Below are 17,286 nucleotides of genomic sequence, written 5' to 3' on the forward strand. Positions count from 1 at the left end.
TATGAGTTATTTTATACCATCCTATGGCTGCAACTATCAACCCAAGACTCCTAAATCTGTATCATCAGACCTCACTCCTTCTGAGCTCCAGATTCATATATCCAACTGATGCTGGCATTTCTACCTGGAAGTCCATGGCCCCAGCAAGCACCAAAACTGAAATGTATTTTCATTCCTCTTTCTCTCACTCTGCTTCTCCTCAACTGGTCTCTATACTAGCAGGATCCTTTGCTGGGACTGCTCTCTGAAGTTGCCACCCCACCTTCAGCACTAGGAAACATCCTACAATTCTCCCAGTCTCAGCTATAGCAGAGATTTTTTTAGGAAGGACACCCTGAGCCAGAGAGCAGAGTTAGGTGGTCCTTCCCTCTATTGGTGGGGTACCAGGTCCCTATTTCTGTTAGAGCTCATATTACACTGTTTTGTAACTTTGTGTTGACTGACTAGATCATGATCCTTTAGAGCACTGGTTCTCAGTCCTGGTCACACACTGGAATCACCTGGGAAATTTTAAAACTACTAATGCCTGGAACCCACCCCACCTCCAACTCTACCCCTGAATGTAATTTAATTCATGTGTGGTACAGCCTAGCTACTGGAAGTTTAAAAAAATCTCTCCAGATGATTTTTATGCACAGTTAAAATTGAGAACTTCTGGACTTGAGAAGAGTAATTGCATCTTGATTATCTTTGTGTGCTACACATGTCAGGTATTGAATGAATAAACAATTACAACACCTATCCAGACACCTAAGTGAGAAGCCATAGAGCCCCAAATCCCATTCATCACCAATACCTGTCAACTGTACTTCTGAGACGTCTCGTTTATCTACCCTCCCATTTATACATAGAATAATTACTTTATTTTTGGCACTCATTTTTCTGCCAGATTATTACATTTTCCTCCTCATTGTCTTCTTGTCTTAGAGTTCCCCCCAAGTTTCCCTCTAAACTATCACTAGAATTCTTTTGCTAAAAGTCTAACCACGTCCCCTTCCTGATTAAAATGGATTTATGTTGCCTACACAATACAATCTAAACTTTGCCCGATGAGATACTCAATTTTCCTCCTTCTCTGCCTGGCTACTTCTATTTCTGCTTCATGACTCATCTCAAACATCAACTTTTCTACCAGGCTAACTCTTCCCCCACTCCACTTCTTCCAGGAAAATTTATCATGTCCCCTCTTTGCCTCCACAGCACTTGGTATATGTCCCTCTTACAGCCTTTTCTGTTGTATGTTGACATTATTTGCTTAAATATCTATGCCTCATACATGAACTCTTTGAGGGCAGAAACTTGCCCTGTTATCTTTGCATCCTGATTGCATAGCAGTCCGGTACTTCAGTAAATATATATTGGATGAGAGGATTGATTAATGAGAGGAAAAAAGAGAAAGACAAATAATGGTGTTTCCATTTAGAGGAAGGAATAGCCCAAAAGGGTGAGGAGAGAGAAGGGAAACTCCTGGAGGAAAGCTAGATGCCTGCTCTACAGGAATCTGTCCTCAGACACAGAAGCCCTGAGCAGTGGTGTCAGATGCTGGAACACCTGGGTCAGGCTTAAGTGGTTGTTTGTCCCTACAGCCTTTGACCACAGCCTCCTTGTCGACCCAGTGCTCCTTATGCAAAATGACCCCAACCTGAGTGTATCTACCATTAGACATGACTCTAAACCGTTTGATATTCCTGGGGAAAGCTTTTGGCCTTCCTTTTCCAATATGATGTCTACACATTTAAAATTAATTTGTCACTCTAAAGAAACAAGAATTTACAACTTGGATTCTTTTTTTCTCACTTCAAAATTGGCCATATATCCTATGATTTGCTGTATTAATGTGGCACTGTAGGAATGCACTCTTCCCAGAGAACAACCAGAGATGACTATTCTTTAAGCCCTGAAATAGTCACGATCAGTCTGAATGCTTGCAGATGCATGTTTTATTAGTGGGGAATGAAAGGAGTTAATAATCTTTTTCTCTAGACCAAGGAAGGGTGGACCAACTTGCCTATAGCATTGGCAACTGGTCTACACAACATGCCTCTTTTCATTGTTACACTTCCTGCCCAGGTTAGTCAGGAGGCTAATTATGAAACCAGTGTCTGTGATGATTACACGTTAGGTGTGAACTATACAGTTAGTGATAATTACAGTTATTGAAGTGACCATTTGTGTTTGATTGACAGAACACGTGCATCTCTGTGGACAGCATAGTATTTCTTACCCCCTATCATTAGATACTCTACATAAGAATGTACTGCATTCTAAGGAAACATAAGAAAATATTCATGAGAAAAGTTCTGTGTTTCTGAGGATAAGAGGGGATCCTTTCATAAGGACCCTCCTGAGGCAGGTGATTTAGAGATGGGAGTGGTGAAGCCATCCTCGCATGGTGAACAAGAATTCAGGACAGAAATATAGTTATAATTAAGTATTAATCAGGCTTCACTTTGACCTACTTCCCTGTAACTAAAATTCATTACATGTTGACAATTTACATCACCATTGTTCCTATAGATGGGACTTCTGACATTAGAATCATAAGGCTTTTGTTTAAGAATTGCTTAATGTATTTTTCAGATCCCAAATTCCAGTGAAACAGCTGACACCAACCAGTTTGAAGATCCCCACAGAAGAACTGAATCAGCATGAGAATACAGTTTCATTTCCCTGTCCCATGGCTTCACCCTGTACACTTTGACTTAACCATCTCTACACTTAGGCCCACTCCAAAACCTTCAAAAACCCTATCCCTAAACTCCTTGGGAAGACGAATTTGAGGTTTCCTTCTATTTCCTCCTTCGGCAGCTCTATGATTAAACCTCTTTATCTTCTGCAACCTGCTGTCTCAGTGTATTGACTTGCCAGGTATATCAGGCAACAGACTATTGTGGTTACAGTGGTGGGGCAGTGGAGAAGTTTGGGAAACCAAAAGTGACCATGTGTTTAAAGCCCAGCAGTCCCTAAATTCACCCAGACCTGCTCTAACTCTGCTCAAGCCTTAGACAGAGAGGAAAACACATTCTATACTTGCAATACTGCTTTAAGAAACCCGTTGTTGTCCTCTGAACATGACTAAAAAGTATTAGGAGTCCATTTATTTAGCATTATCAAGAATTAATTATTGAATACAACAGAATTATTGCCTTTACATCATCAAATATTCATTAGATACTATTCAGACCTATAGTTACACACACAAACATACACACACAGAATGCTTTGTTCAACCTCACAAATGGCAATTTCCCAAAGTCTTCAAAGTAATAAGAAAAATCAGCATTGTCACTGACAGGTAGGGTTACTGTCTCTGGGGCTGGCTCCACAATGAATGCCAATACGAAGAGGAAAAACGTCCCAGTGGAATATGGAGTTCTCTGTGCAGGTGTTTTCTGGTGGGACAACTTGAGTATTCTGTTTAAACTGTTAACCAGTTGACAGTTTCCAATTCCAACCTTCTCCATCATTTCTGAAGAACAACCTTAAATGTCACTAAATGGTTCTAACATGACTTCGTTGTTTTCTAATTTTAATCTAAAACTAAAAAGTAAGCATTAGCACAGGTGTTGCGTAGATTATGATTCTGTAATAGTGCTGCATAAGCCAGAATTATCCCAGAACTACTTTAGAAGTTTGCACACTGCTCTGCACTACAAGTCAGCATTGCTTGGCTAAATGTTCTGATATTCACACGGAAGAAAAAAATCTTGTTCATTGGTGGTTAGCAGTTCTTATTAAAATTTGCCACTGATTCATGAAGAAAGGGCTTAGTAGATCAAAAAGGACAACATTCTTCATATATTATACAACTACTAAACTTGCACCTACTAGTCAGTAACTTAAAACAATATTCTTGCCAAAAGGTGTGTGAAAAGTAGGAAATTATACATGATAAGACAAAACTTAAGCTGTAAAAATGGAACACCTTGTTAAAATTAAGGGGGAAGCCTAAAGGCCAAAGTTCAAGCCTTCCCCCCAATCCAGGCAGGGCCCAGATCACCATAAGCAGCATCACTGACTTTATTTTTCTCCAAAATTTTCAAACGTTGTCCCACAAATGAATGTCTCATTCTCACTTTTCATTCTATGGTCCACTTTGGGCCACAGAGACAAGGAATGACTGTTGCACACCCAGACACGTGCATTTACAGGCACCCATTAAACAAAGTCACAGCTAAGGATTCAAAGATCTAGAACTCCATGATCTGGGGGACATATTTGAAGGTACTTCATATATTCGTGGCAATTGCTTATACTCAAGACTTTCAGTAGGCATCCTGAGAATGCAAAATAGAAGTCTGACCCCTAAAAACTAGGGCCCTCTCTGGTGATGGTGCAAGTCCACTTAATATTAGAACCAGGAAGATAAACCATTAATAAAACAAGTCCATCCAGCATAAAAAGAAACAGCCTCACCATCCAGTTAATTTCATGTCAAATCATACGTTAAATATTATTTTAAGAAGACATTTTGAAAGCAAATGCAATTCTAAATTTGCTAGAATTCTAGGATGCCAAACTTATCTGCCAAAAATAATATCTTCATCAATGTAGCCTTATGTCTTAGAAAGCTTTCTAAACCTTACTAATAAATGCAGACTCCCCATGTTGACAGCAATAGTAAGTAGATTCTTACATTTGCTAAAAGCTGATTATTAGCTACTCCTCTTTTTTCTATTTTGTAAATTTCCAGTTGGTATAAAATATTTTACAATAACTGTTCTAGTTGTTCTGACATTGTCAATTACTTTTTAGGCTAGATTTTTCTAACACAGACTGAAGAAAAAATGGGAAACTTTTTATTAAATGCAACTTCTCATTCACTCCTCTGACATCCATATCCAAGCCTGATTTTATTTCTAAAATGTCACAGACTTTTTCAGCTCATCTCATTCCTTATAGAAATGCCCACTCCATAAAAGGAAAAGTAAGACAGCAGCAAAATTCCAAAAGATAATTTGGGCATAGTGGTTTCTGAACAGAAGCCAATGTGATGAACACCAACTGGACTTTTCCAACACTCCCTCCCTCTGGAAGTCTATTTATTCTGCAGTGACTGGAAACCATTCAGCAGTGTTGGATCTGTGACCTTCTCCTACACCTCTCCAATGCGGGAGGACATTAAAATACAAGCTGCAAATCCATCGAGAGAGAAACTGCTGCCCCGGACTTGAGGCCTCTTTCATATTCAAAGATTGACTTCAATTGACTGGGGGTCCACATAAATAATATATTTCTAAACCAAAAGAGCTTCCCTGAGCAATTATTCTCATCAGAAAAGTTTCTATGAGGTGCCAAGATAATTATTTTAAGAAATGTTTTTAGAGGTTTCTTGACCTCAGAATTTTTTCAAGGTGTCAACTTGGGCTGATCCCCAATAACAACAATCCATAGCTTAGTCAGATTTCAGGTTTTAAAGTATGTGGCATTTTTAAGAAGTCTCCTCCCTGCTTTCCTTCAAATATAGGCCAAAAGTAAACACAAGTACAAGCCCACTGTTGTGTTTTTCAACCACAAATTTTCTCTCTCCTTCCTCCACCATCACCTCAAAATTCAATCATCAGAAGGTAGAAATGAGTAGGAACAGTCCAACATTATAGGACACCACCCAAAGGTTTCCTTGCCTCAGCTTTGCAAGTATTTCAGATCCTTGATTGTCCTTAAAATTTACAGTTTGATCTGGCAGTACTCTCTGAGTAAATCCAAAAAAGAAAATGCCACTCTTCTAAAATGATGAAAAATAATCTCTTCAAAAATAGGAAGGGTCAGTCTTAGAGATCCACAGGAAACTCTGTGTTTGTCTCTAGCCAGTTGAGGACCCACTTGATTCCAGATGTAAAACCAAGGCAGAACTGAAAATAATGGGAATAAGTGGTTATACTCTGCAGGATGAACCAGTTCTGGCATAATACAAACTTCCTGAGAAAACATGAGTATAAGTGTCACTTTGCTAGAAATAGGTTAGGCTTACAGGGTAGGAAAATAGCCGGAGGTGGCAAAAATGCAATACCTTCATCTCTGCTTATGAAATTCAGTGCCATCTTTAAATAGTTATTTTTTTCTGACTCCTAATCAATAAATAAGATCCAAAATATTCTTTGAAATTTACAATGAAATGAGGAATAAATGATTCCTAAATCACCATGATCTCATTTTATTTATTAAATCAGTATTAAAAATAATCCATTATATATAAAACATTAAGCTATATGCATAATGTCTCTACCAATTTAAATTCTTTCTGAGAGTGTACAAGGGTTCCCTTTCCTCTACATTCACTCCAATTCATTTCCTTATGCTTTCTTTTAGTAGTTTTATGGTTTCAGGTCTTATATGTAAGTCTTTAATCCGTTTTGAATTAATTTTGTGCATGGTGTAAGACAAGGGTCTTTATTATTTTGAATGTGGATATCCAATTTTCCCAACATCATTTATTGAAGAAACTTTCTCTCCCCATGTATATTCTTGGCACTCTTGTCAAAGATTAGTTGATTATGCATGTATGGGTTTATTTCTGGGTTCTCTATTCTGTTCTATTGGTCTATGTGTCTGTTTTTATGCCAGTGCCATATTGTTTTGATTATTATAGCTTTGAAATACAGTTTAAAATCAGGGAGTGTGATACCTCTTGTTTTGTTATCTCTTAAAATCTCTCTATTTACTTGGAATCTTTTGTGGTTTCATGCAGATTTTAGGGGTTTTGTTATTACTTAGAAAAGTTTTTTTTAATACTTTAAGTTCTGGGATACATGTGCAAAATGTCAGGTTTGTTACATAGGTATACATGTGCCATGGTGGCTTGTTGCAACCATCAACCCAACATCTACATTAGGTATGTCTCCTAATACTATCCCTCCCCTTACCCCCACCCCCTGACAGGCCCCCGAGTGTGATGTTCCCGTTCTTGTGCCCATATGTTCTCATTGTTCAACTCCCATTTATTAGTGAGAACATGTGGTGTTTGGTTTTCTGTTCCTGTGTTAGTTTGCTGAGAATGATGGTTTCCAGCTTCATCCATGTCCCTGCAAAGGACATGAACTCATCCTTTTCATGGCTGCATGGTATTCCAAGGTGTATATGTGCCACATTTTCTTTATCCAATCTATTATTGACAGACGTTTGGGTTGGTTTAAAGTCTTTGTTATTGTGAATAGTGCCACAATAAACATATGTGTTCATGTGTCTTTATAGGAGAGTGATTTATAATCCTTTGGGTATATATCCAGTATGGGATTGCTGGGTCAAAGGGTATTTCTAGTTCTAGATCCTTGAGGAATCGCCACACTGTCTTCCACAATGGTTAAACTAATTTACACTCTCACCAACAGTGTAAAAGTATTCCTATTTCTCCACATCCTCTCCAGCATCTGTTGTTTCCTGATATTTTAATGACTGCCGTTCTAACTGGCGTGAGATGGTATCACATTGTGGTTTGATTTGCATTTCTCTAATGACCAGTGTTGATGAGCATTTTTTCATACGTTTGTTGGCTGCATAAATATCTTATTTTCAGAAGTATCTGTTCATATCCTTTGCTCCCTTTTTGATAGGGTTGTTTGTTTTTTTCTTGTAAATTTGTTTAAGTTCCCTGTAGATGCTGGGTATTAGCCCTTTGTCAGATGCGTAGATTGCAAAAATTTTCTCCCATTCTGTAGGCTGCCTGTCCACTCTGATGATCATTTCTATTGCTGTGCAGAAGTTCTTTAGTTTAATTAGATCCCATTTGTCAATTTTGGCTTTTGTTGCCATTGCTTTTGGTGTTTTTGTCATGAAGTCTTTGCACATGCCTATGTCCTGAATGGCATTGCCTAGGTTTTTTTCTAGGGTTTTATGGTTTTAGGTCTTACATTTATGTTTTTAATCCATCTTGAATTAATTTTTGTATAAGGTGTAAGGAAGGGGTTCAGTTTCCATTTTCTCCATATGGCTAGCCAGTTTTCCCAACACCATTTATTAAATAGGGGATCCTTTCCCAATTGCTTGTTTTTGACAGGCTTGTCAAAGATCAGATGGTTGTAGACGTGTGGTGCTATATCTGAGGCCTCTGTTCTGTCCCATTGATTTATATATCTGCTTTGGTACCAGTACCATGCTGTTTTGGTTACTGTAGCCTTGCAGTATGGTTTGAATTCAGCTAGTGTGATGCATCCAACTTTGTTCTTTTTGCTTAAGATAGTCTTGGTTACATGGGCTCTTTTTTTGCTCCATATGAAATTTAAGGTAATTTTTTCTAGTTCTGTGAAGAAAGTCAATGGCAGCTTAATGAGAATAGCATTGAATCTATAAATTACTTTGGGCAATATGGCCATTTTCGCGATATTGATTCTTCCTATCCATGGGCATGAAATGTTTTTCCATTTGTTTGTGTCCTCTCTTATTTCCTTGTGCAGTGGTTTGTAGCTGTCCTTGAAGAGGTCCTTCACATCTCTTGAAAGTTGTAGTTGTCAGTATTTTATTCTGTTTGTAAGAATTGTGAACGGGAGTTCACTCATGATTTGGCTCTCTGCTTGTCTATTATTGGTGCATAGGAATGTTTGTGATTTTTGCACATTGATTTTGTATCCTGAGACTTTGCTGAAGTTGCTTAAGGTGTTTTGGTGCTGAGACGATGGGGTTTTCTAAATATGCAATCATGTCATCTGCAAACAGAGACAATTTGACGTCCTCTCTTCCTATATTAATACTCTGTATTTCTTTCTCTTGCCTGATTGCCCGGGCCAGAACTTCCCATACTATGCTGAATAAAAGTGGTGAGAGAGGGCATCCTTGTCTTGTGCCAGTTTTCAAAGGGAATGCTTCCAGCTATTGCCCATTCAGTATGATATTGGCTGTGGGTTTGTCATAAAGAGCTCTTAATATTTTGAGATACATTCCATCCATCAATACCTAGTTTATTGACTATTTTTAGCATGAAGGGGTGTTGAATTTTATCAAAAGGCCTTTTCTGCATCTATTGAGATAATCATGTGGTTCTGTTTATAGTATGGATTACATTTATTTATTTGCATATGTTGAAACCGCCTTACATCCCAGGGATGAAGCTGACTTGATCATGGTGGGTACGCTTTTTAATGTGCTGCTGGATTTGGTTTGCCAGTGTTTTATTGAGGATTTTCACATTGATGTTCATCAGGGATATTGGCCTGAAATTTTTTTTTGTTGTGTCTCTGCCAGGTTTTGGTATCAGGATGATGCTGGCATCATAAAATGAGTTAGGGAGGAGTCCCTTTTTTAATATTGTTTGGAGTAGTTTCAGAAGGAATGGTATCAGCTCCTCTTTGTACCTCTGGTAAAATGAGGCTGTGAATCCGTCTGGTCCTGGGCTTTTTTTTTTTTGGTTGGTAGGCTATTAATTAGTGCCTCAACTTCAGAACTTGTTATTGGTCTATTCAGGGATTCAATTTCTTCCTGTTTAGTCTTGGGAGGGTGTATGTGTCCAGAAATTCATCCATTTCTTCTAGATTTTCTAGCTTATTTGCATATAAGTGTTTATAGTATTCTCTCATGATAGTTGGTATTTCTGTGGGATCAGAGGTGATACCCCTTTATCATTTTTTATTGTGTCTATTTGATTCTTCTCTCTTTTTTTCTTTATTAGTCTGGTTAGCAATCTATTTATTTTGTTAATCTTTTCAAAAAAACAGCTCCTGGATTCATTAATTTTTTGAAGGATTTTCTTGTCTTTATTTCCCTCAGTTCTGCTCTGGTCTTAGTTATTTCTTATCATCTGCTAACTTTTGAATTTGTTTGCTCTTGCTTCTCTAGTTCTTTTAATTGTGATGTTAGGGTATCAATTTTAGATCTTTCCCACTTTCTCGCGTGGGCATTTAGTGCTGCAAATTTCCCTCTAAACACTGCTTTAGCTGTGTCCCAGAGATTCTGGTACATTGTCTCTTTGTTCTCGTTGGTTTCAAAAATCTTGTTTATTTCTACCTTATTTTCATTATTTACCCAGTAGCCATTCAGGAGCAGGTTGTTCAGTTTCCATGTTGTTGTGCAGTTTTGAGTGAGTTTCTTAATCCTGGGTTCTAATTTGATTGCACTGTGGTCTGACAGATTGTTTGTTATGATTTCTGTTCTTTTGCATTTGCTGAGGTGTGTTTTACTATTAACTATGTGGTCAATTTTAGAATAAGTTGTATGTGGTTCTAAGAAGAAGCTTCTAAGAAGAAGCTTCTCTAAGTGACAGAAAAAAATTAAGTGTTAATTCTTTATAATTAAAAAGACAATCACATCAGCTTTGCTGACAGCTATGTCAGAAAAGTTGACAAAAAGAGCAAACAGATTGCTGAAATATAATTACATTTTAGTATAGTTACTATCAATTCTTAATTATTAAAATGGTAGTTTTAGATATTTATTAAGATGTGATATTTTATTCACATCCTAATTTTACAAAGTTGTATTATAAAATTTCTGTTACTACTTATTCTCCTTGTTTTGTGCTTAAAGACAAAAAGCCAACATTGGCTGTTTTTATTAGTAACCTTCACCGAGCATCATTTACATTCTCAATTATTTAGGTAGCCATCAAAGGCATCAATGTTCAGCAACAATATTCTTTATACACAGGAAAAGTTATCCTTGAGTAAGAAATGCGCTCATAGATAGCAGATCTGAACATGTATCATGAAAGTTTGCATGCCTAGAGCCTATAATATCTGAACCAACCAGACCCCTGGCCACAATGGTGCTCACATCTTCCTAAACAAAGTGGAAGTCACCTCCTATATGGCATGCTTCTAGATATGTGTCAGGAAACACTTTAAAGTGATGACAATAATTTGCACTAGATGATTCTTTATTAAGAATGTCATTAGGAGAAATAGTTTTGAACTTTAAATAGTAACAGACCTTCAAATTTTCCTTTGGAATTGAAGTATATAGCAGCTTTATACCTTTAACATTAAGGATTTTTAACATCCAAAACCTAACCACTTTGTAGCTGGAGTGCAAGTCAGCCTGACCATACAAAATAGATACTTCCAGAAAAGACTCTAAAAAGTAATTGCTTTACTACAATAAAATGCAGTTAGGTACTTTTTATAACCACAAATATTAATGTAACCTCAACTCTTTTAAGGCTTTTACCACAAGCGTATACTAATCGCATTTCACTGTCTCATATATGTAGCATAATATCTTTTAGGAAGAAAAATTACTGTTTCCAACTCTACAGAAGCAGTTCTTGGAGAACATATTAGCAAAACACATTATGTGATAAAAGATTTGTATTCAAAATATGCAATGAACTCATAACACTCAACTAAAAGATAATAAACAACCCAATTAATAAGGACAGAAGATCTGAAAACCTCCCCAAAGAAAACCCAAACCCTTTATGGGTTGTACATAAGCATATGAAAAGATGTTCAACATTACATGTTATTAAGGAATTGCAAATTAAAGTAACAATGGGCTATCACTACATCACCATTAGAATGGCTAAAATACAAACACAATACTGGCAATACCAAATGCTGGTGAGGGTGCAGAACAATAGAAATTCTCATTCATTTATTGCTGGTGGACATGCAAAATGATGCAGCCACTTTGGAAGACAGTTCAAAAGTTTCTTACAAAGCTAAGCATGCTCTTACCGTAAGATATGGCAATAGTTCCTCTAGGTATTTACTTGATTGAGCTGAAAACTTATGTCCTCACAAAACTAAATGTAGTCTCACCATGGGATCTAGCCATTATACTCATTGGTATTTACCCAAATGAGTTGAAAAAGTTATGTCCACACATACACACAAAAAAACTGCATATGAATGTTTTAGCAGTTTTATTCATAATTGCCAAAATTTGGAAGCAACACAGATGTCCTTCAATTGGTCAACAGATAAACAAACTGTGGTATGTTCTTACAGTGGAATATTAATCAATGATAAAAAGAAATGAGCTGTCAAGCCATACAAAGGCATAGAAGAAACTTAAATGCAAATTGCTAAGTAAAAGAGGTCAGTCTGAAAAGGCTACATACTGTCTGATTTCAACTACATAGCATTCTAGAAAAGGCAAAACTATAGAGACAGTAAAAAAGGTCAGCTGTTGCCAAGAGTTTGGAAGAAGTGGAGATGAATAGGTGAGCACAGGGGATTTGTAGGGCAGTGAAACTATTCTGTACGATACTTTAATGATGGGTACATGAGATTACATGTTTGAGAAAATTCATAAAACAATGCAAAACAAAGAATTATAATTTAATGTAAACTATGGACTTTAAGTAATAGTAATTGATATGGTTTGGCTCTGTGTCCTCACCCAAATCTCATGGTGAATTGTAATCCCTAGTGTTGGAGGAGGGGTCTGGTTGGACGTCACTGAATTAGGGAGGCAGACTTCCCCCTATTTGTTCTTGTGATAGACTTCTCATGAGATGTGGTTGTTTGAAAGTGTGTAGCATCTTGCCCTTTTCTCTCTCTCTCTCTCCTGCCAGCCATGAGATGACGTATTTGCTTCCCCTTCACCTTCCGCCATGATTGTAAGTTCCATGAGGCATCCCCCAGCCATGCCTCCTAAACAGCCTGCAGAACTGTGAGTCAATTAAATCTCTTTTCTTCTTAAATTACCTAAATTCAGGTAGTTCTTTAAATCAGTGTGAGAATGGACTAATACAGTAATATGCCAATATTCATCATTCATTAGTTGGAATAAGGGTACCACAAGAATGCAAAATATTGTAGGTGTGCAGGGGAAGATAGCATATGGGAACTCTGTACTATCTACTCAGTTTTTATGTCTAAAAAATAAAGTCTAAGAATTAGGGAGGAAAAGCAAGTCAGGCAGTCTGGATTTTACTTTAGCCAGTTACTCTCTGATGAGATGCTTTACAGTTGGTCTGACCCTTTGCTCTATGGAGAAAGAAGTTTAATCTGTACAATGCCTGGGATTGGGTGTTAAGGCATCTGGAAGCCATTCATTGACCTGTATCATGTTAGCTTAATAATCTACACATCGATTCTGCTTGATCAACCTGCATGCCTGAGCACACAGATCAGGAACAAAGGGCAGGAGAAGAGACTGGAAGAGTTAGTATATGCGTTACCCAGGGCCTTCAGGAATATTTGCACAGAATCAATTGCAGCAACTGTTAGTGATCACAGGTTACCCTGGAGGACTGATCTGCTTATAGAGTAGGGTGTCAGTGAAGATGTTCATAGCAGTAAACACAATGGCGGATGTTTTCATAGCTAGCACTAGTCACCAAGGCAGGGAACAACCAGGCCTGGAGAGTCAGGGAAGGGATTTACAGGTGCCTCTGTATTTCAGGAAGCTCTCTCATGATCTGCAAATGACTTTCCCTCACACCAAGACAGTCGGGGCTTATTTGGTGGGCAAAATTATCAACAAGGGTCGTTTTGCCAAAGTAATAGAAGGACTAGGTCTTCACATGGGTGAAAAGGCAAGTACACATTGACAAATAGATCCAACTCTCATGCCCATCCATTATCTGATATGATGTTAAGTAGAAAATGATAATTTTTCTACTTCATAGCTTGCTCTACAACCCAGATTTTCTGGGAAGGCTCAAATCATTTTAAATTGATAAAAATCTTGAAGTTTTGATTATCTGTTAGTTCAGAAACATGCGTGTTCCAGCTAAGTGTGTATACATACATTATTTCCACAGCAGATACAAATAAATTCAAAGAAATAAGATTTTTTTTTTTTTTTTGAGACGGAGTCTGGCTCTGTCGCCCAGGCTGGAGTGCGGTGGCCGTATCTCAGCTCACTGCAAGCTCCGCCTCCCAGGTTCACGCCATTCTCCTGCCTCCGCCTCCCAGGTAGCTGGGACTACAGGTGCCCGCCTCGTCGCCTGGCTAGTTTTTTTTGTATTCTTTAGTAGAGACAGGGTTTCACCGTATTAGCCAGGATGGTCTCGATCTCCTGACCTTGTGATCCGCCCGTCTCGGCCTCCCAAAGTGCTGGGATTACAGGCTTGAGCCACCGCGCCCGGCCTCAAAGAAATAAGATTTTAAAAATCACATTGTGGCTTCTGTTTTATTTTCTTATAGAAATAAAATGCTTCTTTATCTGTTTTTGCTGAAAACAAAGGGAAAAAGTCTTGCTGTAAACTAACAACGATCAAAAGCAAAATTAATAGAAAATTCTAATGAGTTTTCCCAGAATCCATTAAAGCTAATTTTATTGGCATATAGAATTTCTTTCCACATTTAATCATTTTTATTTCTGATCCAACTACTTTTTTGGTTGTGGCTGAAATATGTTCCAAGATGTAATATATTTGCTATTTTTATTAATAAATATGTTCTTTATAATTAAAAAGACAATCACATCAGCTTTGCTGACAGCTATGTCAGAAAAGTTGACAAAAAGAGCAAATAGATTGCTGAAATATAATTACATTTTAGTATAGTTACTATCAATTCTTAATTATTAAAATGTTAGCTTAGATATTTATTAAGATGTGATACTTTATTCACACCCTAATTTTACAAAGTTGTATTATAAAATTTCTGTCACTACTTATTCTCCTTGTTTTGTGCTTAAAGACAAAAAGCCAACTTTGGCTGTTTTTATTAGTAACCTTCACCGAGCATCATTTACATCCTCAATTATTTAGGCAGCCATGAAAGGCATCAGCAAGAAGAAAGCCAAGCAACATTCCTATGTTCTAAAGAGTATGAAGTGTGGATCTTGGATCCAGTAAATTGTTAAATACCCTAACGTTGCCCAGCTACAAACCCTGGAGACTAAGAACTCTTATTACATGATGATGGAGCTATGCCTCAGTGGCGACCTCCTGGACAGGATCTGGGATCAAAAGAAACTAAGTGAAAGGGAAGTGAAGATGATCTTCAGGCAAATGTTGTCTGCAGTGGAGCATCTGTACTGGCATGGAATGGTACACAAGGATTATGCATCTTTTTTTCTTCTCAGGCAGGAAAAGCCACCAAAGCCCCCATGTTTATGAAACCCTTGACATGTCAATCACTGACAGTGAGCCCAGCACAGGCTCTATAGCTAAATGCAAACTAAGGGAAGATCAGAGTTCTTGAGAAGTTTCTCACTGAGTATTCTCCCCAGGGGAAAGCAGGCACCAGCTCACAGGGCTCACAGAGCTCACCTCAGAGTCTCTCCTTACAATGTTTAGGTAGAAACTTATGTTTTTGTGAAAACTCTGATTGTAGTTTAGAGGAAGACTTTAATTTTCTTATAAACAAAATATATAAAAGTCATAAGTTGGAAGGGATTTCTGCAAATTTTTGTGTGCATAATGATTTGGAGGAAACTCTGATTGAGGCCAGCTTACAGTATTAGCTGGTTTACAATGTGTCTGTTCTTCCCATGCATCCAGATTTTTTAAATGCCTTATAAAATGTGTTATGATTTGGGAAAGATCATAGATACTAATTCCCAAGATCCCTCATACACTAAACTATACATAGCTCATTCCACAACATTGTCTTCTGTCTCCCTTTTCACTTGAGTAGAACTCCAGAGGCCAGAAAAGGATTTCAAGTCATTCTGTAACTTAGTGCTAGAGTTTTTCTTCCCTAGTCATCCTTGCATTCTTATCATATATGACCCCTTTCCACAGCACACAAAAATACTTATATGTTTCCTTGAATGGGAGAAACTCCAGAAAAGGAGAATAGTGAACTTAATATCAGAGACACATTAAAGATACATATCCAAACGAGTCTTGTAAGGGAAATGATTTCTGACAAACTTCTGGTTATTGTTTAAACAAATGACTTGTTCACATATTCAATTGCTTAATGATGTCAAGCTTCCAATCACTACACATGGGTGTGTATGTAACACATCCATGGCTAGAGAAGGTGAAAGTCCTTGCTGTTTTTCACAGTGAGGTCTAAGAATAAGAAGGCAGAAAACTCCACTCAGGGGGCTTCCCATGCATTGCTTCACACAGTTCCGAAGGCCCCACTCTCTGCCTACCTTCTGCATAACCATGCCTTCTCCTCCTTGGAAAAGCCTGCACACCAAAGGACAGAAGACAACTTCCGCAAAATGCTTGGTGGAGGCAAGGAGCAAACTCCATCTGAAAACCTAATCTTGATTCTAGTGTTATGCTTTCATTCTTTGTTTTAAGCCCACCCTGACTGCCTCTTCTGCTTATAGTTAAAATATACAGAGATCACTTACTGCATACATTATCTTTGTATGTAGTGATGCATATGCAAATATATTATGTTATTTAATGCTCTTGACACTCCAGTGAAGTGTTGGTAATCTCCATTCCCACAGACATTTGGATGCCATCATCAATGCCTCTGAGGCCTCACACATTAGGGGTCCTTCTCAGGGACCATGCTTAGGGGACTCTGCCCCACTCCCACTGTGAGAATCATACAAGTGGGTGACTGAGAGAAAAACTTAGAAGACTACCATTTTATTTTTTTCAATTAGTTCATTCTTTAAAAGACAACAAAAATATAATAACTCATATTCACATAATATTTGATGATAATACTCCTATCTTCTCCCACACAGTCTCCTGAGGAGGTCCTTCTCAGATATTTAGGGTGTTGGTTCAGTTGAGCCAAATTTTATCTGCCTAAAATGCTGGACAGAAGAAAAATGCTTGCGTGATTTATCCTGAGTCCCATGTTCCTGACAGACAATCCTGAAAATGATGCTATCTTTATACAAGATTCCGCCTGGTTGCCCAGGAGTTATTTAGTGACTTTAACTGCATTCGTTCCAACTATGGCTTGATTAGAAAAAGAGAAACTCCATTTGTTTGGTTAATTTCCTAATGATTCATATAAAGACTCCTTATTCATTTCTTCTACTAAGAAATGAATAAGGAGATTAATATAATTTTATTTTGTAAATGAATATATTTTAATATTTTATTTTTAGTTTTAAATGTTTATTTTTTACTTTTGTAGGTACACAGTAGGTATATATATTTATGGGGTACATAAGATGTTTTGATACAAGCATGCAATGTGAAATAATCACATCATGGAAAATGGGGTATCTGTCCCTGTTTATCCTTCATGCTACAAACAATCCAATTATACTCTTTTCATTATTTTTAAATGTACAATTAAATTATTGGCTATAGTCACCCTGTTGTACTATCAAATAGTAGTTCTTATTCACTCTATTTTTTTTGAATCCATTAATCATTCCCACCTTCTCTCTAAACCACACTTTCCCACTCAGTCCCCACTATTCTTCCCAGCCTCTGAGGTCTCATATTTTAATACAAGATGATTCCCAAATGAGTGGTCTGCCCTTGTCAAGTCAAAACTATGAACAGAAAGCTGAAAGAATATTGTCTCC

At 37.5% G+C, this 17,286-nt stretch overlaps 1 protein-coding gene across 1 annotated transcript in view; it reads left to right on the forward strand.

Moving 5' to 3' along the window:
• Nucleotides 1–13,177: 13,177 nt before the first annotated feature.
• Nucleotides 13,178–17,286, forward strand: part of LOC117097358 (importin subunit alpha-3-like) — a 139,581-nt gene continuing 135,472 nt past the window's right edge. Inside the window, exon 1 of the mRNA XM_033235229.1 lies at nucleotides 13,178–13,408. Within this exon, the coding sequence (XP_033091120.1) occupies nucleotides 13,178–13,408 (231 nt within the window). The remainder of the gene's footprint in view (nucleotides 13,409–17,286) is intronic.

This window comes from Trachypithecus francoisi, unplaced genomic scaffold (assembly GCF_009764315.1).
Source record: "Trachypithecus francoisi isolate TF-2019V2 unplaced genomic scaffold, Tfra_2.0 Lachesis_group15, whole genome shotgun sequence".
NCBI lineage: Eukaryota > Metazoa > Chordata > Mammalia > Primates > Cercopithecidae > Trachypithecus > Trachypithecus francoisi.